General features: G+C 42.8%; 1 protein-coding gene across 3 annotated transcripts in view; it reads left to right on the forward strand.

The window, feature by feature from the left end:
* Positions 1–22,451, forward strand: part of ADCY8 (adenylate cyclase 8) — a 229,091-nt gene that overhangs the window by 83,194 nt on the left and 123,446 nt on the right. For all 3 annotated transcript variants that reach the window (XM_059901676.1, XM_059901677.1, XM_059901678.1), the window contains exons 4-5: positions 3,839–3,950; positions 13,017–13,144. In XM_059901676.1, the coding sequence (XP_059757659.1) occupies positions 3,839–3,950; positions 13,017–13,144 (240 nt within the window). The remainder of the gene's footprint in view (positions 1–3,838; positions 3,951–13,016; positions 13,145–22,451) is intronic.

Genomic DNA, 22,451 nt, shown 5'->3' on the forward strand with positions numbered 1-22,451 from the left:
ATAAAGAAAATGGAAGCTCAGAGTGGTTAAATAACCTGCCCAAGAACACAAGTTAGGAATAAAAGTCTACACAGGGCTCGTGTTCCTAATGAGTCTAGTGAATTCTCCTTGAGGATTCTGTTTGCAGAGTGACTAATAGGTAACATAGCTTATTTTTAGCCAAATAAACAACTTATATAAGCAAATTAGATTTGACAATTGATATGGCCTCTTCGGTATATTCATCTGGAAGATTACAAGTTTATACCTAGAGTCAAAAGAACTGACCGTGAGCCCAGCACCTGGGGGGGGGAAGCAGAATGAACAAGAGAGAACCAGGGCCCTGGTTTCTGCTTCTTGTCTTTTGCTCAACAAACTCTTATTGCATAACTATGACTTAAACCAGGGCTTCTCCATCTTTAAGGTGCACACAAATCACCTAGGGCTCTTGTTAGATTCTTGTTAGATCCTGATCCAGTGGGTCTGGGGCGGGGCCTGAGATCTGCATTTCTAACCAGCTCCCAAGAGATGCCAGTAGTGGCCATGACCACACTCTGAGGAAGGAAGACTCAATTCTGAAGATTTCTGTTGATTCAATTCAGGAACTATACCATGAGGCCCACCATGTGCTGGGGCATGGGATACAGAGGTAACTCTCTCCTGTTCTTTAGCTTGTGGATGGAGAACACTTTGCACACATGATTGTGTTACCAAGTGATAAATGCCATGACAGAGGGGAGCATAGGCTGGACAGGAGGCTAGAATAGGGGTGACAGGCTTTGCTTAGGCAAATCTCCATAAAAGTAGAATCTTAGCATATGAGTGGGGTCTTAAAGGACAAGTAGGATTTTAATAGGTAGCAACAGGGAAGAAACTATGCCAGGGGGCAGGTACATCATGTACAAACACCAGTGTCTAAAGCATGGTGTGTTCAGAAGACTGCAAAAAAAAAACAAAAAAAAATTCATGATTTTGGAACACTGAGCACATCTGAAACTTTTATGCCCTTTGCTCTCAGGGAATCTATTTCTTCTTTCAATAGACTGCACGTTTCATAAGGGCTGTGGTGGTACTTTCTGTTCTCCACTATATCTCCAGTATCTGACATATATGGTAGGCCTTCCATTTATTAGCTGTTGAATGAATGAATTAATGAACCTGTCCTGCCATAGACAGATAGATATTAATAGCTTTGGGCAAATGGATCCATAAAGTGAGTAGTTGGACTAGATGATCTCTGGGCCCTTCCACCTTCCCACCTGCCATGATGATGGCTTACTTCAAAGGTAGCATTACTGTAGTGATAAACAGTGTAGATTCCAGAACCAGGCTGCCTGGTTCAAATCCTAGATTTTCGTGTCTGTGGGAAAGTTACTCAGGCTTCAATTTCCTTATCTGTAAACGGAGATGATCATCCTAGGTCCTACCTCATAGGTTGTTATGAGGAATGAACTCTTAGAACATATCAAGTCCACAGTTCACACTCTGAAAGTATTGCTGCTACTATTGTTTCAGGTTTGTGTCAACAGGAATTCTTTTAGCCTCAAGTAACAAATAATCCAGTTAATGGTCAGACTCTCTTCCTTCTCTGTTACCTCTTTCTCTCCTCCCAACCATTCAGTCATAGTGTACTTTTGTACAATAACGATGGAGAGAGCTAATGCATTTATGCAGCACTTACTATGCCAGGCACTGTGCTAAACACTTGCTACCCACCTATGAGGTAGGTACTGCAATCATCTTCAGTAGATAAAACAAAGGCTTGGAGAAGTTCATAGTATTCATTCATAAGTGGTGATCTGGGGTTTGAACCCCAGTCTGTCTAGACTCAAATCCTATGCATGTGACCAGCTGCTATGCCACCAGAAAGCTGTAGAGGACAGTGGCAGTGTAGTGACTCTGCCAGAGGAAGCCTTATACATTAAAAATCTAAAGGTATCACTCCCACGCTTAAAACCCGTCACTAGCTTTCCATCATGTTTAGGGAAAAGTCTGTATTCATCAACCTGGCTAATCAAGCCCTTCTGTATTGTTCCTCTGCTTACTTCTCTGACCTCATCTCTCTCTCTCTCTCTCTCTCTCCCTTCCTCCCTCCTTCTTTCTCTCTTTTTTTCTCTCCCTCTTCCCTCTTCTCGTCCCACCCTCCTTGCTCAGTACTACCCTTTCACTAGCTGTCCTTGAATACTTGCAGAACCCTGGTACATTTGCTTGTTCTTCCTCCAGACCCTAGTATGTGCTGATCTCTTGCTAAGAGCAGCCATTCATTTACTCACTTTACCCATCAAGTCCCCTAGGTCCTTCAAGACTCGGCCTGGCTTTGCTTCACTAGAAAACTCCTGATCCCCCAATGGCTGGTCATCCCCAGTGTGTGTCTTTTTATCACAGTAGTCATTGCCTGTGTTGTTTCTGTCTTTCTCTTTGTCAACCCAACTCCATTCCCCATACTCTAAGCATCTTGAGGACATGCACTGGGGCTTCTTTATCATTTAATACAACTTCCTAGCACAGTGTGTAGCTGGTCACATAGTAGATACATTAATATTTGCTAAAATAATTAAGGCATTATCTAATTAATTAAAGCAATAGTTTTTAAACTGAGGTCTAAAAATTCTTAATGAGAATCTGAATGGGCTTCTGGGAAGGTACAGATCCCTTGAAATGAAGTGCAAAATTTTGAATACTTGTACATATTTTAGGAGCAAGAATCCATAAAAATGGAGACAACTTTAAGAACCGCTGAATACCAGGGGTGACCAAAGTAAGTCAATGCACATTCCACAGTGCCTTCTGGCTGATTCACCTATTTCAGTAAAACTAAGTCACACCAATGCTAAGACTCACCATCATTTTATGCAACACTAAGAAAAATAATCAAAAAGTTTGACACACTGCAAAATGCCATCAGTTTCAGAGATGATAAAACGCAAGAATGAAGAAAATATGGTACCCTCTTTGGTGTTCCATCCTTCCTCTCAGAGGTGTGCCTGTGATTGCGTCAGTCCCTGGGATGGTGTGTTAAGGGGGGTGAAGCAGTGCCCCACCACCGTGCAGTTCAGCCACGTGCACAATCCCAGCTCTGCCCCCCGGGCTACTAGTAAATGTTGAGCAAGTTTCCCTCCTCTCTGAGCTTCACTTTCCTCATCTTCACAATGGAATGAACAGTCCCTTCCCCACAGGGTAACTGGATGGATTAACAAGACAGTATTCATACAGTGCCTTGCGTTTATAAGGCTTTCAAGGGCTGCCCCTTCCCTTCCACCAAGCCATATGCATAGTATCGGACCTCACCTAACTGAAATTCTTAGTAAATGGGCGTTTCAGATAATTAATTATTCTGCCTAAGGTCTCCCAGGCTTGCTACCTATTCCCACAATTTTTGCAAAATGCCTGACTCTATTTGCCTGAAGTTTTGGGTAGAGTATATGTGTGTCATTGGGCTGAAGATAATGAGGTTTTGCATTCTTTTGTCCCCGTGTCCATTTTGCTCTGTGCTCATGACGTCTGCTTTGCTGTTCATTGTGAAAATATAGAGAGAATTCATAATGCTTCATTTTGCTTTCCACAATAAATTGATCTGTTCCTAGTGAAAAATTCCCTTTTGGGTTGTTTGCATTGCCCACACTCCACAGCCCTGCACAGGAAGAAGGGCTTTCCGTTGCCTGTTTGTCCTTCCTGAACCCCTGGGTGGGCTCCCTGCTGAGATGTTTGTTAAACACTGAGGCATTCCTTGAGACTCCCGTGGCAAGGAGAGCTAAAATCTCAGACCACAGTTGGTTTGTTTGAATGGTGATGTGTCTCCCAGGATAGATTAAAATATTAATGTGCTTTCTCCCCACCCCATCCCTTCCCTGTTGTCTAGTATTCTTTTTGCAGATGTTAAAGGATTTACCAACCTCTCCACGACCTTGTCTGCCCAGGAGCTGGTCAGGATGCTCAACGAGCTCTTTGCCAGATTTGATCGACTGGCCCATGTGAGTTGAATTTAATCGCCTCCTAGTCTTCGCAGGAGTGAGGGACTGCATGCGGAACTAGGGAAGAGAGGGACTCAGCCTTCATCACAATGTCATTCCGCATCGTGACCCCAGACACGGATCCCTGACCCTCGCGCATTCTGGGGACTGATGTTAGTTATTTACAGGTCTCGGACGGGAGGTTTGTCAGATTTTCCTAGCTGAGAGACAGCTGGCTGAGTGACAATTAAACCAAAGTCCTTTTTAATCTGCTTTCCATTTCCACCTGCTGTGGCCAGGCACCATCCAGCTGCAGCCTCAGTGTTGCTTCATGCAGGAATGACTGCCTGCAGTTTCCCAGCCAACCGCGGCCATCTGGAATGAATTAGTCTCTTCTCAAGGACCAGTGAGCTACTGGCCCATCCCGCCACCATTTTGTTTGACTTAAGAGCTTTGTTTTTAGCCAACAAGACACTACCTTTCTTTTTCTGCTGGCTTGACCAGAGCTAAAATATAGAACAGGTTAAAGGAGATGAACATTTGCCACCAAAACACAAATTCCTAGTCCTCAAGCCACTCAAATTACAGAGGAATGTCATTGTCATGCTATATTTTAGAGTGGGTTTGGGGTTCAAATTGGCATGACTTAACTTCCTACTTTGTAAAGGGTGTATACTAGTGTCAATTTCACAGGCTGTCGTGAGAGTTTAATGAGACCCCATCAGTGGGAGTTCATTGTTAGGTTATCAAAATGTCCTATTTTAAGGCTGCCTCACTCCAACAGAGATCCATTCACACTTGCATCTGAGCACCTAGTAGGTGTTGTGTTGGGAATATGGAAATAACTAAAACACACCTTCCCCCTTAGAGCTAAGTCTAGTCATGGATACCTAAAAAAGTCATCAATGTACAATGTGCTATGTGCCATGATGAAGGGAAGTCTAGAGTGCTATGGGAACACAGAAACAACATATAACCCTTGGATCAGAGAAGACTTCCGGGAGAAAGTGATTCTTAGGCTGGGTCTTAAAAAGGAGAAAACAAATAGAATACCATTCAGCAATCAAAAGGGATAAATCACCAGTACATGTAACAACATCAGTGAATCTCAACTGCAATATGACAAGTGAAAGAAGCTGGACACAAAAGGCTAGACACTTTATGATTCCATTTGTAAGACATTCTAGAAAAGACAAAAACTGTAGGGACAGGAAAGATATAAGTGATTGTCAGGAGGGATAAGGGGTGGAGGCAGTGGACTGATTGCACAGAGCATAGGGTGAGGGGATTTGGGGAGTGGTCCGGTTGCTCTATAGGTGAGTATGACTGTACACAATTATCAAAAGGGTAAATTTTATTGTATAAAAATTGTACACCAGTTAGGTGTATAATTGAGGTGAAGAAGGCAGGGAAGGTCATCGTATGAGAACAAAAATTAACATGCTCTATGTGTAGAGAACCAGAAGAGATTTAGCACTGCTGAAAGGAGAATTCAAGGTAGGGAGTGGTAGAGGTGAGGCTAGAAAAATAAGCAAGGACCTGCCAAGGACCCTGCATTGTAATCTGTAGCTACTGAGCAACTATTGAATAGGAGACTGACGTGAGCAGAAGAAGAGGTGGACACTGAAGTCTCCTCCTGTTAGAAAGGTTGGATTAACCTGAAGGACTTGGAATTTGAAGGTGGGGAAGAATGTACACCATTTCTTCTTATTGTTGCCTCAAGGGCGGTTGGTGCCAGTTACACATAGTTATTCTACGTTACATTCTGGTTCTAAATATTTCTGCTCAGAGATACTAAGGTGAACAAAAATGACCCTCCAAAGAGAACTGAGAGATGTGATCAAGGTCAGTTTCTGGTGTCACAGTAATCCCCATTGACTCAGAGAAAGGGTTGTTATGTAAAATGTAATCCAAGTTGTTCAGGCAACACTTATTGTGTACTTACTAGGTGCCAGGAACCGTGCAGGGCTCTGGCAAGACAAAACCAGTCCCTGCCCTCAGAGTTTCCTAAGGGAGAAAGACAAGTCCGTAAAATTCGCAGGACAGTGTGGTGCAAGCAATAGGCACAGAAGTCCTGGTGGACGAAAGAAGGAACAGTCAGTGCTTGGGGTGAGGAGGGCGGCAGTGTAGCACCATGAAGACAAGAGGCTACATGCAAGGGGGTGTGAACACGAGCAGGAGCTGTCCCGGCATCAAATTAGACAATGAAGAGCCTTCCAGGCTGAGCCATGATGCAAAGGCAGGAAAGTGTGAAAATGTGGAAATGTGCTGCTTATTTGGGGAGCTATAAGGAGCTCAAGATTGCTGGAGCGTAAAGGGCATGGGAGATTGCAGTGAGAAGTAAGCTTGAAGAGGAAAGGAGAAACAAGTCTGGAGGGCACCATGTGACATTTTAAGGAACGTGGACTTGGTCCTGTAGCCCGGGCTCTTTGCCCTGGTTACAGTGTACATGGTGGGGGACAGGGAGTGAGATGGGGGTACACAGCTCATCGAGCCCCAGTGGGTGCAAGAAGCTATATAGTCCATCTTCTGGAGAAGGAGTCTTACTGAAAGATTTAAAGAAAAAAATCAAACTAAACACATGTAAGTGAGGGAGTAAAACTATTATTAATTTGATCATATTTAACATTCATAAACTGCCTGGTGTACATTATGCACTAGACTGCATATTTGCCCTGGATTACCTAATTTAGTTCTTAAAACAAACCTACAGGAGAGGTTCTTTATTGTTCCCATTTTACAGAACAAGTGACTGAAACTCAAAGAAGTAAAATGATCTGCCCAGAACCCCTGGTAGGTGGTGCATCTGTGATTCAGACCATCTGAGACCAGGTGATCACTCCTGACCACTAAGCAGTGCCCCAGGCACTTTAGGGGATGGAGCAAGATGTCAGAGATGTGTTGCCGTTCATGCCAGCCAACTTGAAGATTTAGATTTCTAGGACTTCAACTATGGGCTGGACTTCAATTAACTGTACAAATCCCCTCTCTGAGTCTGAGTTTTCCTATCAGAATTATAATGAAGGGTAAATGAAACAATACACAGAGACTGGCTCAAAATAAGTACTCAGCACCCATAAGTACTCCGTAACTCCCACTCTACCCCCTACCCCATCCACCACCCACCCACCCCAGGTGCATCAGTCTGTTCTACTCTAGAGGGCTTCTGTGGAAAAGCTTGAGAAACTCTGCCAGTGAAAACAATTCTACTCACCTTGGAATGAGAAAACCTACTTTAAATGTTTTTGCCCCCAACCTTAGGCAAATCACTTAACCAAGTGGGTCACAGACTTTGCTTCTGTGTAAAAGGGGATTGCACTTGCCTTTTCTGATATCTTTTTTTATTTTATTTTATTTATTTATTTATGTATTTATTTATGGCTGTGTTGGGTCTTCGTTTCTGTGCGAGGGCTTTCTCTAGTTGCGGCAAGTGGGGGCCACCCTTCATCGCGGTGCGCGGGCCTCTCACTATCGCGGCCTCTCTTGTTGCGGAGCACAGGCTCCAGACGCGCAGGCTCAGTAGTTGTGGCTCACGGGCCTAGTCGCTCCGCGGCACGTGGGATCTTCCCAGACCAGGGCTCGAACCCATGTCCCCTGCATTGGCAGGCAGATTCTCAACCACTGCGCCACCAGAGAAGCCCCTGTTATCTTTTAGCGTCAAAATTCTGTGGCTTTATAATGATCTGTGTCTGCCTTGCCATAATTATTTGCTTTAGATTTTCATTATGTCGTACATCTGACAGAACCCACTTCCCATGTAAATATCATCCAGTGAGCCTTCCCATTTATCCACTGCATTATTATGATGCAGGCAAAAACTTCAAAGCCTTCTATTAAAGATCCTCTTAGTGTGGTTGAATTCCTCAGTGCCCTTGTGGCTGCTCAAAGCAGAGTGTTTTTGACCCTTTCTAGTGCCCTTGGCAAACTCTAGTAACTTTTAATCTTTGATCTTTTTTTAAAAAAATAAAGTAGTCCTGGACTTCCCTGGTGGTGCAGTGGTTAAGAATCCGCCTGCCAATGCAGGGGACACGGGTTCAATCCCTGGTCTGGGAAGATCCCACATGCCGCGGAGCAACTAAGCCCACGAGCCACAACTACTGAGCCCGTGAGCCACAACTACTGAAGCCTGCGTGCCTAGAGCCTGTGCTCCGCAACAAGAGAAGCCACTGCAATGAGAAGCCCGCACACTGCAACGAAGAGGAGCCCCCGCTCACGACAACTAGATAAAGCCCACACGCAGCAACGAAGACCCAAAAATAAATAAATTAAATAAATAAATTTATTAAAAAAATAAATAAGTAAATAAAGTAGTCCCTACCTACTCCTCTCCCTAACAAATTAGGAATGAAAAATATGTATGCTATTATCAAGGCTTTAAAATCAACATCATTACATCTTAAGCCTTGTTTCACATTGCTGACAAAACGGGAAGCAACCTAAATTATTGTTACAAGGAACAATTCCAACACTATGGAAAGCTAATCAACAGATTTTAAAGAATGAGATAGCTATTTCTGTACCGACATAGAAAGAATTTCAAGACATGTTGTTGCATGATAAAGCATGTCTCAGATCTATAAACATAGTATGATCAATTTATGGCTAAAGAACATGAAAAATGGTGCATATATATAAACATAGAAATGTATATATTAATGCATAACAGCCTCTCAAGAGGGGAAAGGGGACCAGGTTTCCAGGGTGTGGTGTGTCTGAGGGGGAGAGACTACTAAAGGAGACTTATCTACAGTTTCATTTTTACTAAGACAATATATTCATGTGTTAATTTGTATAATTACAATTAGATAAAGTACTATAAAAATTGTCATGATTTCTAATATAACTTTTTTAAGTGCATTCGTAGCACTAATGTTTTTGTTCTGAGAGGTTTTTTTCTTTTCATTTTTTTTTCTGATTACTAAAGCAATACTTGTCCATTATGTAAAATTCAAACATCAAAGATAGAAACAATAGAGAAAGTATGTATCCCTGTAATCTTACCCCTCCTCAAAGATATAACCATCTTTGATAATTTGGTGCCTGTATCTCCTCAGTGTTATGTGCATACATGGTTTCATAAATTCTCTGGATTTTTTCCCAAGATTTTTATCATATCAAAGCCATCAAGATGGGAGGAAAAGGATTATATTAAGACTAACTCGATAAAATTTACAAGACCCTCACCCTACTTTATTTTTCTTTTTCAGTATCTTTTTTCAAAGCAACCTGGCTTTTTTAATGTGAGTTTTTCAAAGCGGTTTCTGGTAAAAAGAAGTTGCTTGGATATTACTGTTAAATCGTCTGACAGCTCACGGGAATTGATCAGAAAAATGTGTCTGCAAATTGACAGAACTTGGCAGATGAGAAGACAGGCCTTTCATATTTATATTTATATTTATACATACATACATGATTGGTATATATACACATATGCATATAAACATACCATTTATATAGGGCCCACAGTTTTTCAAGGAGGCTGCCAGCTTCACCTTTTGTTTAGAAGAAAAATGGACCCTGGGTTACAAACATCTTCACCTTCCAAAGGGTAATGAACTATTTTACAGATCTCCTTCCAAAATACATTTTTGTCAGGAGATCTACCATTCTGGACTCTGCCATAATTTCTGCAGTTTTGTAAAGAAAGAGCATGGAGTCCCAAAGTCAAACAGACATGCTGTGAATTCCACTTCTGTCTCTCACTTGCTGTGTGACCTTCACTTCCTTAAGCCATCTGTGAAGTGGCACATGACTCAGAATGTGGTCGTAAAGACTAAACAAGATCAATATAATGCCTTTAACACATAGCCTGGCACATAGTATTTGCTCAGTAAATACAACTGCCTTTCCCTAAAGTTTTCCAAAATGTTTTCACCTCTGTTTGCATGGAAAAATCACTGATGTGGAGCTTCTGAATATCATGTATAATCCATATCCATTACTTTTTAAGCCAGCTGCTCTGTGGTATGGGAGGTTTTCCATCTCTCTTACACTGAAATTTTCATATCTAAAAACATGGTCTGCCATGTTCAGGGTTATTGTGAGACTCAAAGGAGAAAAGATAAGGCATAGCATTAAATGTGGAGAAGACTATTTTCAGGTTAGCTGTCACTGGCATTGCTAGTTGATGGCCATGCTTACTTAGTTATGTATTAAGGGCAAGGGGACCATTTTGACATGCGTCACATATGGGGAATTGAAACCCACATATCAGTGGCTTCGGTGACTTGTCGAAGGTGAAACAGCTGGTAAATTTGACTAGAATGCGGAGGTCTGATTCTTAGACCAAAGTATTTCCTGCTCTACCCTTTCCCTCCCCCCTCCCCATTGTCAACAGGGAGGCAGATCTCTCTGCTGACCAGGCTACCAACAGCCCGAGTCACAGCAGGCTCTGCCCCAGAGACCATCTGAAGGCAAAGTGTGGCTGATTGAAGTCACCCACCCCTACCTCCCAGCCTCAGTGTTCTCCACTGCAGAATCAGAATAAGGGATTTGCTCCTTTGCAAACAAATGTTAGGAAGTTTTAACTTGTGGCCACATGCGAGATACATATGTATATGCATATAAAAACTCACTACATTGCTGTAATATATACACATATACACAACATATATATATACAGCAGTATATGTAGTATAAATATGTACAGCAATTGTGTGTGTATTTATATATATATATATATATATATATATATATATATATATATATATATATACATACACACACTGCAATGTATTGAGTTTTTATCATTCATTTCATTTAGTGCCAGGAACTTTCCTTTATTCCAAGAATATGTCTTTTTACTTTTTTGGTGTTAAAAATGCCCTTTCTTTTATAAAGTGATGGGGATAGTTGGGTAGTCTGGTTGTTATTTTTGTATGTTGATGGACTTTTCATACTTCCTTGGCAAAACACAAAATTGAACTCTAGAGCAGTGCCTTGGGCCTTCTGGGGTTTTTTTTATAACTGTCCTATGGACTCCACAAATCTGCAAACTGCCAGGACCAGTGGGTCAGGTCTCCCTAGTTCCATTCTGGCCATAACAGTCTAGAGCGTCTTAGAAGAAACAAGTGAAGGTCTTGAGCTTCCCTTTTTGCTCTCTTACAAAATTAGTTGCATTGAAGCAGCCAATAGATAGGAACCACACACTCCTAAAAATAACCGTGGGATAGCTGTGCCTGCTATCAGCGTTCTGAAGATCGCATCTGTGCCCATTTGGGAAGGTTGGCAAGGCCCTGGAGATCTGATCCAGACAGGGAAACACCAGAGCCAGTTCTGATTCTCTTTTCCCTGTCTGATATTTGTTTTTTATTGGGAAAGTGAGTTCACTTGTTACCCAAACATGATGTCCCAACCCCTGATCAGATTAGGAAACCAGCATGGCGCCTTATAACTTGGCAGAACCAGGGCATCCACTGTGCTGCTGGCATCTCAGTAAGCCCCTTTCTGTCTGCAACTCCCCTCCTCCTGCCCTTGGACTCTGGTTTCCCAAGGAGAGCCCCTAACCCACAAAGCCATAGACACACAGGCACCTAGGGCTTCAAATCTAGAAGACATCTCAGAGTCATTCCATCCCAACCATCTACCCAAGGAGACCTAGAGAGAATCTGCCTGTGTCACAGATAGAAATGTGAAAGAACGAGGACAGGAGTCCAAGTCATCATCATAGAGACGGGCGACATTAATTTAGCGCCCCATCTGCTGGACCCTATACTAAGCCTTCACATGCCTCATCTTCCTGCATCTTTACAATCACAGTGAGGTCCTATTCTTATCCCCATTTTATGGATGAGGCAACGGAGGCTCAGAGCTTAAGTAATTTACCTAAAAACACACAGTGAGGATGGGGTGGGGGGTCTAGGATTTGATCTGCAATGGGACTCCTCAGCCAGTGCTCTTAGCCCCTATGCTCTACCGCCCCAAGTTCCCGTTCCTCTATAACCTGCAAAATCCAGCCTATTCCCATCCAATATGAAAGTATGCACCATTTCCTAGGTGCCTGTTGCTCTTTGAAACTTTGTAAGGATCATGTCTTCAAGATTGTGAATCCACCAAACAAACAGGTGTGTCCTGCTTCTCACTGGTGAAGTGATCAGGATAAAAATTGTACCTACCTCCAGGTTCTTATGAGGGTGCATTCTGTTTAATATATCATAGGGGTTGTTTTAATCATCTTTGTGTCAGGGACAATGCTTGCTTTATGATAGATGCTCACCTGATGTTTTTATCAATGAGCAAGCGTGTGAATCAGTAAATGAATACAAGTATGTATAAGACCCAGTCAGGGCTTCCCTGGTGGCTCAGTGGTTGAGAATCCGCCTGCCAATGCAGGGGACACGGGTTCGAGCCCTGGTCTGGGAAGATCCCACATGCCACGGAGCAACTAGGCCTGTGAGCCACAACTACTGAGCCTGCGCGTCTGGAGCTTGTGCTCTGCAACAAGAGAGGCCACGGTAGTAAGAGGCCTGCGCACCGCGATGAAGAGTGGCCCCCGCTCGCCGCAACTGGAGAAAGCCCTCGCACAGAAACGAAGACCCAACACAGCCATAAATAAATAAATAAATAAATAAATAGGAATTCCTTTAAAAAAAAAAAAAAGACACAGTCAGCCTCTCTTCTTAAGGTACCAGTACCGTCGTTGGGAAAGGACTTTATATAGAGTTGGAACAGTTGGTGTCCCTAAGTGATTTATTTTTTTAAGTGCTTATTGTTGAGCTAGCAACTGATATAAACTGTTAATCCAGAGACATGTCCTGAGAAGAAATGCATCAGTGGGAGCAGGACTGGGAAGTTCAGTGTTCCATAGGGGGTTAAGATCAGAAAGCCACTACGTGGCAGAGTTGGGATATGGCCCTGTATCTGTCAAACTCAAAATCCAGTGTTTTTCCACGACTCCATTCCACCACTGAGCCCTTCAACTCCCCCCTCCAATTTCCTGGGAAGAAAATAGCAGCACATTTCAAAGGTAGAAGCCCCTGATCCCGAGGTGCAGACCTGCTGACCCGGCTCCCCTCTTTCCCAAGGCTTTCGGAAGCACTCACCTGCCTGCTGACTCAGTCCTTCCCTCTCCCACCTTGTTCCTTTCAGGAGCATCACTGCCTTCGCATTAAAATCCTGGGAGACTGCTACTACTGCGTTTCGGGACTTCCTGAGCCCCGCCAGGACCACGCCCACTGCTGCGTTGAAATGGGCCTCAGCATGATCAAAACCATCAGGTAATTTGGGACCTTCTCCCTGATACCTGAGCCTTCGATGTGCTTGATGGGAAAGACCAAAACCACCCCATCTATCCTTTGCGGTCGATCACGTGTATGTTGAAAGGTGGAGCTCTTTGACTTATTTCATGAAGACTGTATACCCATTAGTTCTCCCTTAGGAACCGCTAGCTTCATTATGTTCTAGTTATACCTCCCTTTCAATTATTTGTGCAACACATTTGTATGACCAATGTCCTTGTGGGGATATAGCAGGGAACGTGATAAGCATAGTGCTTGCCTTCAGGGAGATGACAGTGTGGTGGGAAGGATAAATGCATAGACGATTCCAATGTGGTACAATACGCTCTGAGATGAATCAAACCAGGGTGCTCGGGGGCGATAGAGAAGCAACAGTTAGTGCAATCTGGGGTGCTGGAGAAAACTTTCCAGAGTACAGATGTCTAAGCTGTTACCTGAAAAGTAAGACATTAGCTCCTGGAGGTGGAATGGAGCGCTTGGAAGATAGGTGGCCATGTGCAGGCTTCGGGATGTGCTGTAGTGGCAGCTGGTGGAGCCTGGGGTGGAAATGGTGGTGACAGGTAGACGGCACCCTAGGAGCATCCAGAACCTGCAGGACCTCCTCAGCCGTGTTAAGGGGTTGCATTTTATCCTAAGGCCGACAGGAATCACTGAAGGGCAACCTGGGTGTCTTCACGGGGGTGTGGCAAGTGCTTTTGGCTTTGGTGAGTGTAGCTGACAAATAGAGGCTGAATCAAAGGGGGATGAGTTATTGCGGTCCAGGACTTTGGAGCTAGACTGTTTATGGCTTTGGGACAGAAGCTCAGTATTGCCAAAGCTCCCCTCAAGGTTCCAAAATGTTTTCAGATCTTCCAAGCATCACATCTTCCCACAACCACAACAAAGGGAGTAAACAGCGGACACGTGGGCAGAAATCTCCATGGATTATGTCTTCATCTTATAAGGGAAGAAGAGCACTGTTGGAAACAGACCACAAGACTCTCCTCGTGCACTCACACCTTGGTAGTGTGGTCTATCAGGCGTCCATGTGATGCTCGGGTGTGTCAGTCTGGATTCAAGGTCAGCCAGGACAACAAGCCCTGCTCCGCTCCCCCCCAAACACACACCCTGCACTGTAGGCTCAACTTGCCTGCTGGTTCCCAAGACCAATCCAGGAACAGGCAAGAGGAATCTAAGGAGTTGGAGGCTCCCTTTCTAGAACGTGGCCACAGCCAACACAGTGTGCCTGACCCTTCTACTTGCTGACAGATCCCTGACTTTATTCAGGTTTCAGGCAGAGGTCTGCTGACATTGGGAAATGCTGTGAAGTCCCCTAGTTAAGAAGAGGGCACAGAAGCCCTTTTCCTAAATATGATCCTGTTCCATTGAAGTGACACTGGTCATTTCAATACTGAGCCTGAAATCACACTCTGGGTGGGCAGATATGCCCCCCGGGTGGGCCCTCAGGGTCCCACCTCTGGAACTTACCCACAACCAGGGCCTGATCAAGGCAGTGAGGTGCTTTGCCATGAGGTATATGATGAAAATCCAACCGTAACCATCCCTAAGACCAAGTAGGCAGGTGGAGAGAGACTGGAAATGTCCACTCTGCTGTTGCCCCCTCTTTTACAGAGATGCAGATGTTTCCCCCAGTAGGGACCGTGGAAAAGTAGCCCACCACTCCCACCCAGAGTTCCCTTTTGATCAGCCTTTGGTAGATGCAAAAGGCTGCAGGTGCTTCTTGCTGTTAATTTGGACACTTGAGAGTCTTGCCCTGAAAACTAAGATGAATTGTGATAATATGTTGACTGGTTTCAAGGGAGACAGTGAGACCGACACCCAGAGGACCCAATGCCTTGTACCAACTCTACAGCTGACGAGATATGCGAACGCTATTCTGTCAGTCAATCAGTGTGGGTCAGTCAACAAATAATTTGTTGAGTTCTACCATGTGTCAGACACTGTGTTAAGCCCTGGAAATACAGTGATGAATAGGTCACTCAGGGGTCCTTCTCTTGTCTGTAGGTGCCCATTAGAGATATTACTCGGAGGCTTGTCTATGAAATGAGGAAGTTGGACTAGACCTGTTCTGAAGCCTCTGAAAGTCTGTGATTTACCAACCATGTCAAAATCAAGTTTAAGCAGCAAAACTTTCCTTTCTTTCTTTCTTTCTCTAAATTTTTGTTAAGATATAATTGACAAATAAAATTGTATATATTTAAAGTGCACAATGTGATAATTTGATATACTTACACATTTTTAAATGATTATCACAATCAAGTTAATGAACACATCCGTCACCTCACGTAGTTATCTTTTTTTTGACGAGAATGCTTAAGACCTACTCTCGGCAAATTTCAAGTATACGATAAGTGTTATTAACTACAGTCACCATGTTTACATTAGAACCTCAGAACCTATTCATCTTAAAATGAAAGTTTGTACCCCATGGCCAACAGTTCCCCTTTTCCCTACCCCAATCCTAGCCCCTGACGACCACCTTTCTACTCTGTTTCTATCAGTGCAACTTTTTTTTTAGATTCCACATATAAGTGATACCATAGAGTATTTGTCTTTCTCTGTCTGGCTTATTCCACTGAGCATAATGTCCTCCACATTCATCCATATTGCCGCCGATTGCAGGATTTCCTCTTTTTTAAGGCTGAATAATATTCCAGTGTGTGGGTCTCTGTGTGTGTGTGTGTGTGTGTGTGTGTGTGTGTGTGTGTGTAGAGAAAAAGAGAGGGAGAAAGAAAGGAAGGAAGGAAAGGAAGGAAGGGAGGAAGGAAGGGAGGAAGGGAGGAAGGGAGGAAGGGAGGAAGGGAGGAAGGGAGGAAGAGAGAATATCTTTTTTATCCATTCATCCACAGACTTTCCATAGGAGTTCCCATCTTGAACTTAAGCAGAAGATATGCTGCAGAGATGGCATTGCAGAAGAAATAAACATTGATTATCAAAATGCTTTAAGATTCTTAGAACATTACCATTTATCTTTGTAGAGAGGATCTTATCCCTCCTGACCATTTTAACCAATTTAAAGTCTCCTTTCTGAAGTTTTGGAGTGGGACAGTGAGATTTGGGTGGGTTGAAGTGATTCAAGGGCTTTCTCTTGTTAGTTTATTAAATGCTGCTTTTGCTTCCTTAGAATAAAACAATTCAGGAGGGTATTTTTTAACTGCATGAGTCAGAGTCTATTAATACTCAAACAACTCCTTGATTATAATGTAGGTGATTTGAGGTCCAGCATGAATTCTTCCAGTTACCAACAAACCATGGTGCAGAGAAATAAACAAGAACTGTGGAATTAGGCAAGCCTTGGTTGCAATTGGCTCAGACTTCTAGAGTTTCTACTCTTACTGTCAAGTAATATTACACTCTGAGGAATTACCAGCAGACGGTATTTGCACCTCACTGTGTGTATAAGAGAATCCCAGTTACATTGCTTTACCAAAAAGTCAAAAATCTTAACCAACTACCATTACACACAATGAAATTTTGTAGTCAGCCCCAAAGGCACTTGTTCCAACTGGAAAACTCCAAAGAAGCCATAAAGTCTGGAACCATACATAACATCATATTGCATATATTGTAATACAATGTCAATAAACCATTTATTGAATGGTGTCCCCAGACTTGATGGAAACTCTGTGTATTTGTCATCAGAGATGCATCCGTATTGAGGTATTGCCTCTACCTTGTCAGGGTTTCTCCTTGTCCCTGGCATTTCCTCAAAGAGTATGAAACCCATTACCAGTTCCCAGAGTACAGACCGGCAGTGAGAGACTGGTGCTCTGATGGTGAGATGGCATCGGGATCCAAGCAGATACAGTAGGCTCCTTGTTTGGGTAAGATTTGTAATTCTTGCACAAATGGCAAACCAGTAGTCTAAATGACCCTGGGACCTTATTCACTGATCGCTCCAAATATGTGATAGAGATTCTCCTCCAATCACAGACAAGTGGGGACGGAGTGTGGAATCAGGAAAGGCTGAGATTAGCTGCTGCTGCTTAGAGCATTGGAAGGCTTCACGAGGGAGCAAGAGGCAAGACAGAAGTACAAACATAAGGGAACAGTTTTCCCTGTCTGAGTATCTCCACGGTGGTCCTTTTTTTTTTTTATAACAACTTTTTTTTAACATCTTTATTCGAGTATAATTGCTCTACAGTTGTGTGTTAGTTTCTGCTGTATAACAAAGTGAATCAGCTATATATAGACATATACCCCCATAACTCCTCCCTCTTGCATCTCCCTCCCAGCCTCCCTATCCCACCCCTCTAGGTGGTCACAAAGCACTGAGCTGATCTCCCTGTGCTATGCGGCTGCTTCCTACTAGCTATCTGTTTTACATTTGGTAGTGTATATATGTCCATGCCACTCTCTCACTTTGTCCCAGCTTACGCTTCCCCCTCCTCATGTCCTCAAGTCCATTATCTACGTCTGCGTCTTTATTCCTGTCCTGCCCCTAGGTTTGTTTCTAGGTATTTTTTGATTTCCTCTTTGATTTCTTCAGTAATCTCTTGGTTATTTAGTAGTGTATTGTTTAGCCTCCATGTGTTTGTATTTTGATATCTAGTCTCATAGAATTGTGGTACAATTTCAATTTTCTTAAAGTAACCAAGGCTTGATTTCTGACTCAAGATATGATCTATCCTGGAGAATATTCCATGAGCACTTGAGAAGTGTATTCTGTTGTTTTTGGATGCAATGTCCTATGAATATCAATGAAGTCCATCTTGTTTAATGTGTCATTTAAAGCTTGTGTTTCCTTATTTATTTTCATTTTGGTTGATCTGTCCATTGGTGAAAGTGGGGTGTTAAAGTCCCCTACTATGATTGTGTTACGTCGATTTCCCCTTTTATGGCTGATAGCATTCTCCTTATGTATTGAGGTGCTCCTTTGTTAGGTTCATAAATATTTACAATTGTTATATCTTCTTCTTGGATTGATCCCTTGATCATTATGTAGTGTCCTTCTTTGTCTCTTGTAATAGTCTTTATTTTAAAGTCTATTTTGTCTGATATGAGAATTGCTACTCCAGCTTTCTTTTGATTTACATTTGCATGGAATATCTTTTTCCATCCCCTCACTTTCAGTCTGTATCTGTCCCTAGGTCTGAAGTGGGTCTTCAGACATATATATGGGTCTTGTTTTTGTATCCATTCAGCCAGTCTGTGTCTTTTGGTTGGAGCATTTAATCCATTTTTGTTTAAGGTAGTTATCGATATGTATGCTCCTATTACCATTTTCTTAATTGTTTTGGGTTTGTTATTGTAGGTCTTTTCCTCCTCTTGTGTTTCCTGCTTAGAGAAGTTCCTTTAGCATTTGTTGTAAAGCTGGTTTGGTGGTGCTGAATTGGCTTAGCTTTTGCTTGTCTGTAAAGGTTTAAATTTCTCCATCAAATCTGAATGAGATCCTTGCTGGGTAGAGTCATCTTGGTTGTAGGTTTTTTCCTTTCATCACTTCAAATATGTCCTGCCCCTCCCTTCTGGCTTGTTGAGTTTCTGCTGAAAGATCAGCTGTTAACCTTATGGGGATTCCCTTGTATGTTATTTGTTGCTTTTCCCTTGCTGCTTTTAATATTGTTTCTTTGTATTTAATTTTTGATAGTTTGATTAATATGTGTCTTGGCATGTTTATCCTTGGATTTATCCCGTATAGGACTCTCTGCACTCTCTGGGCTTGATTGACTATTTCCTTTCCCATATTAGGGAAGTTTTCAACTATAATCTCTTCCAATATTTTCTCAGTCCCTTTTTTTTTCTCTTCTTCTTCTGGGACCCCTATAATTCGAATGTTGGTGTGTTTAATGCTGTCCCAGAGGTCTCTGAGACTGTCCTCAATTCTTTTCATTCTTTTTTCTCTGTTCTGTTCTGCAGTAGTTATTTCCATCATTTTATCTTCCAGGTCACCTAGCCATTCTTCTGCTCAGTTATTCTGCTATTGATTCCTTCTAGAGAATTTTTAATTTCATTTACTGTGTTGTTCATGATTGTTTGTTTGCTCTTTTGTTCTTCTAGTTCTTTGTTAAACGTTTCTTGTATTTTCTCTATTCTATATCCAAGATTTTGGATCATCTTTACTATCATGACTCTGAATTCTTTTTCAGGTAGACTGCCTATTTCCTCTTCATTTGTTTGGTCTAGTGGGTTTTTACCTTGCTCCTTCATCTGCTGTGTATTTCTCCATCTTCTCATTTTGCTTCACTTACTGTGTTTGGGGTCACCTTTTTGCAGGCTGCAGGTTCATAGTTCCCGTTGTTTTTGGTGTCTGCCCCCAGTGGCTAAGGTTGGTTCAGTGGGTTGTGTAGGCTTTCTGGTGGAGGGGACTGGTGCCTGTGTTCTGGTGGATGAGGCTGGATCTTGTCTTTCTGGTGGGCAGGACTGCATCTGGTGGTGTGTTTTAGGGTGTCTGTGACCTTATTATGATTTTAGGCAGCCTCTCTGCTAATGGGTGGGGTTGTGTTCCTGTCTTGCTAGTTGTTTGGCGTAGGGTGTCCAGCACTGTAGCTTGCTGGTTGTTGAGTGCAGCTGGGTCTTAGCATTGAGATGGAGAGCTCTGGGCGAGCTCTCACCGTTTGGTATTACGTGGAGCCGGGAGGTCTCTGGTGGACCAATGTCCTGAACTCAGCTCTCCCACCTCAGAGGCTCAGGCCTGACACCCGGCCGGAGCACCAAGACCCTGTCAGCTGCACAGCTCAGAAGAAAAGGGAGGGGAAAAAAGAAAGAAAGAAAGAAAAAAATAAAATAGTTATTTAAATCAAAATTTTTTTAATTATTACAAATGAAAAAATTAAAAAGTAGTAAAAAAAAAAGAGACAGAAAGAAGAGAGCAACCAAACCAAAAAACAAATCCACCAATGATAACAAGCACTAAAAACTATACTAAAAAAAAACCAAACAAAAAACAGACAGACAGAACCCTAGGACAAAAGCAAAGCTATACAGACAAAATCACACAAAGAAGCATACACATACACACTCACAAAAAGAGAAAAAGCAAAATATATATATATTAAAAAAAGGAAGAGAGCAACCAAATCAATAAACAAATCTACCAATGATAATATGCTCTAAATACTAAACTAAAATAAACATAAAACCAGAAACAAATGAGATGCAGAAAGCAAACCCCAAGTCTACAGTTGCTCCCAAAGTCCACCTCCTCAATTTGGGATGATTCGTTGTCTATTCAGGTATTGCACAGATGCAGGTACATCAAGTTGACTGTGGAGATTTAATCCGCTGCTCCTGAGACTGCTGGGAGAGACTTCCCTTTCTCTTCTTTGTTCGCACATCTCCCGGGGTTCAGCTTTGGATTTGGCCCCGCCTCTGTGTGTAGGTCACCCTCAGGCTTTTTTTGTGCCCAGACAGGATGGGGTGAAAGGAGCAACTGATTCACTGAGGCTGGAGGGAGGGAGGGGTATGGAATGCAGGGCGAGCCTGCAGTGGCAGAGGCCGGCGTGATGTTGCACCAGCCTGAGGCGCACCGTGCATTCTCCCGGGGAAGTTGTCCCTGGATCACGGGAAGCTGGCAGTGGCGGGCTGCACAGGCTCCCGGGAGGGGAGGTGTGGATAGTGACCTGTGCTCGCACACAGGCTTCCTGGTGGCTGCAGCAGCCTTAGCGTCTCATATGCTTATGTATATGTATTGTGTGTGTGTACGTGTGTGCTGTGTATATATATGTGCTGTGTATATGTGTGTACATATGTATATGTGTATGGTGTGTATGTGTGTTTGTGCGTGTGCTTGCGTGCAGATGTGTAGATATGCATCAGTATGTGAGCACCTATGTGTCTATACTTGTGTGTGCATGTGTATGTTTGTGCATATATATGTGTGTGTGTTAAGGATTTGAAGCAGGCCTTGGTGATCCCTACAATTCTAAATTCAGTCAATGGAGTTAGTGCACAGACAGTTGGTGACCTTGTAAGACATACTGGGGCTTCATCCCTCAGGCAATGGGAAGTCGCTGACACTTGAAGTGGGGAAGTGTCATGTTCTGATCTGGGTTGAGGAAGGTAACCATGGAGATGGATAACTGTCTCTCCAGTTGACTCTGGATGAGAGAAATCAGAGGCCAAGGGGAAGGAAACTGGCTGGGAGATATTTTTGTAACAGTCCAGTAAAGAGAACTAAGGACCTGAAATAGAGCAGTAGCTGTGAAATAGGAAAAGGTTATAATCCTCCAAAGCTGAGACCCCGAGTCCCCCAAGACACCATATGTGACACAGAAGTTTAAATTAAATCAAATATTTATCATTATAGTAAACTTACCTTATCAATTTGTAATACTCTTAAGTATTTTGGACAGGGTTCCACTTTATTAAAGATAGAGTTTGTTGCTGGATGTGATCACAGCAATGGTTCCTTGAAAGAGTGACTATAGCACTATGAGATGACTTAAAGGGAATGTACTGAATGACCTTGACCTGCAGTCAGCAGACGTAACCTGGTTCCTGCTTCTTCCCATTATTAGGTGTGTGGCTGTGGATGAATGTGACTTAACTTCTCAGAGCCTACATGGCCTCTTCTGTGAAATGGGAATCATAAGATCCCAAATTCAGAGTGTTCTTTTGAAAATTTAAGTAGATAGCATGCATGTTATCACCCTAGAAACATTTTTAATAGAATCTTGCAATTAGGGCTGAGACTGGACACTGGAAAATTTGACTCAGTTAAGTTACAGAAAGCTATTCATTTCTTAGGGCTTCTATTCTAGTAAAATAATAATAACAATAACTAGGGTTTAATGAACACCTACTATATGCCATCAACTGAGATAAGGGTTTTACATACATTAGCTCATTTAGTCCTTATAACAATCCTGGGAGTTAGGCAGGGGTGGAGAGCAAAATATTGAACAACTAGTATGGCTAAAGCCTGGACTAATCAGAATAGGCCAGGGAAGCCAATCAGAATGGATGTTAACCAAAAACAACCAGTATAGCTATATGGGTACATCCTGACTAAGCTCTGGAATTAGGCTCCTACTTTACCAATGAGGAAACTGGAGCTTACGGAGTTTGGGTAATTGCCCGAAATCACACAGCTAGTCGGTGGCAGAATAAGGGCACCAATCCAGAACCATCTGATGCCAAAGCTATTGGTCTTAACAGTTATGGCATCCTACCTCCTAGCTCCAGATTTCTGCAGTTGTTTCTGATGCCTGAAATCTGCCATTGATACCCAAAGGATCAAAGTATAGCCTAGGAGGTCTCACATACATCCTTAATAAGTTAGCAGAACTGACATTGAGAGGGAAGAAAAGTCAGTAAACTTCTGACAGTAACAAGATCATAAGCCTTA

The sequence above is a fragment of the Balaenoptera ricei genome, chromosome 17 (assembly GCF_028023285.1).
Source record: "Balaenoptera ricei isolate mBalRic1 chromosome 17, mBalRic1.hap2, whole genome shotgun sequence".
Classification (NCBI taxonomy): domain Eukaryota; kingdom Metazoa; phylum Chordata; class Mammalia; order Artiodactyla; family Balaenopteridae; genus Balaenoptera; species Balaenoptera ricei.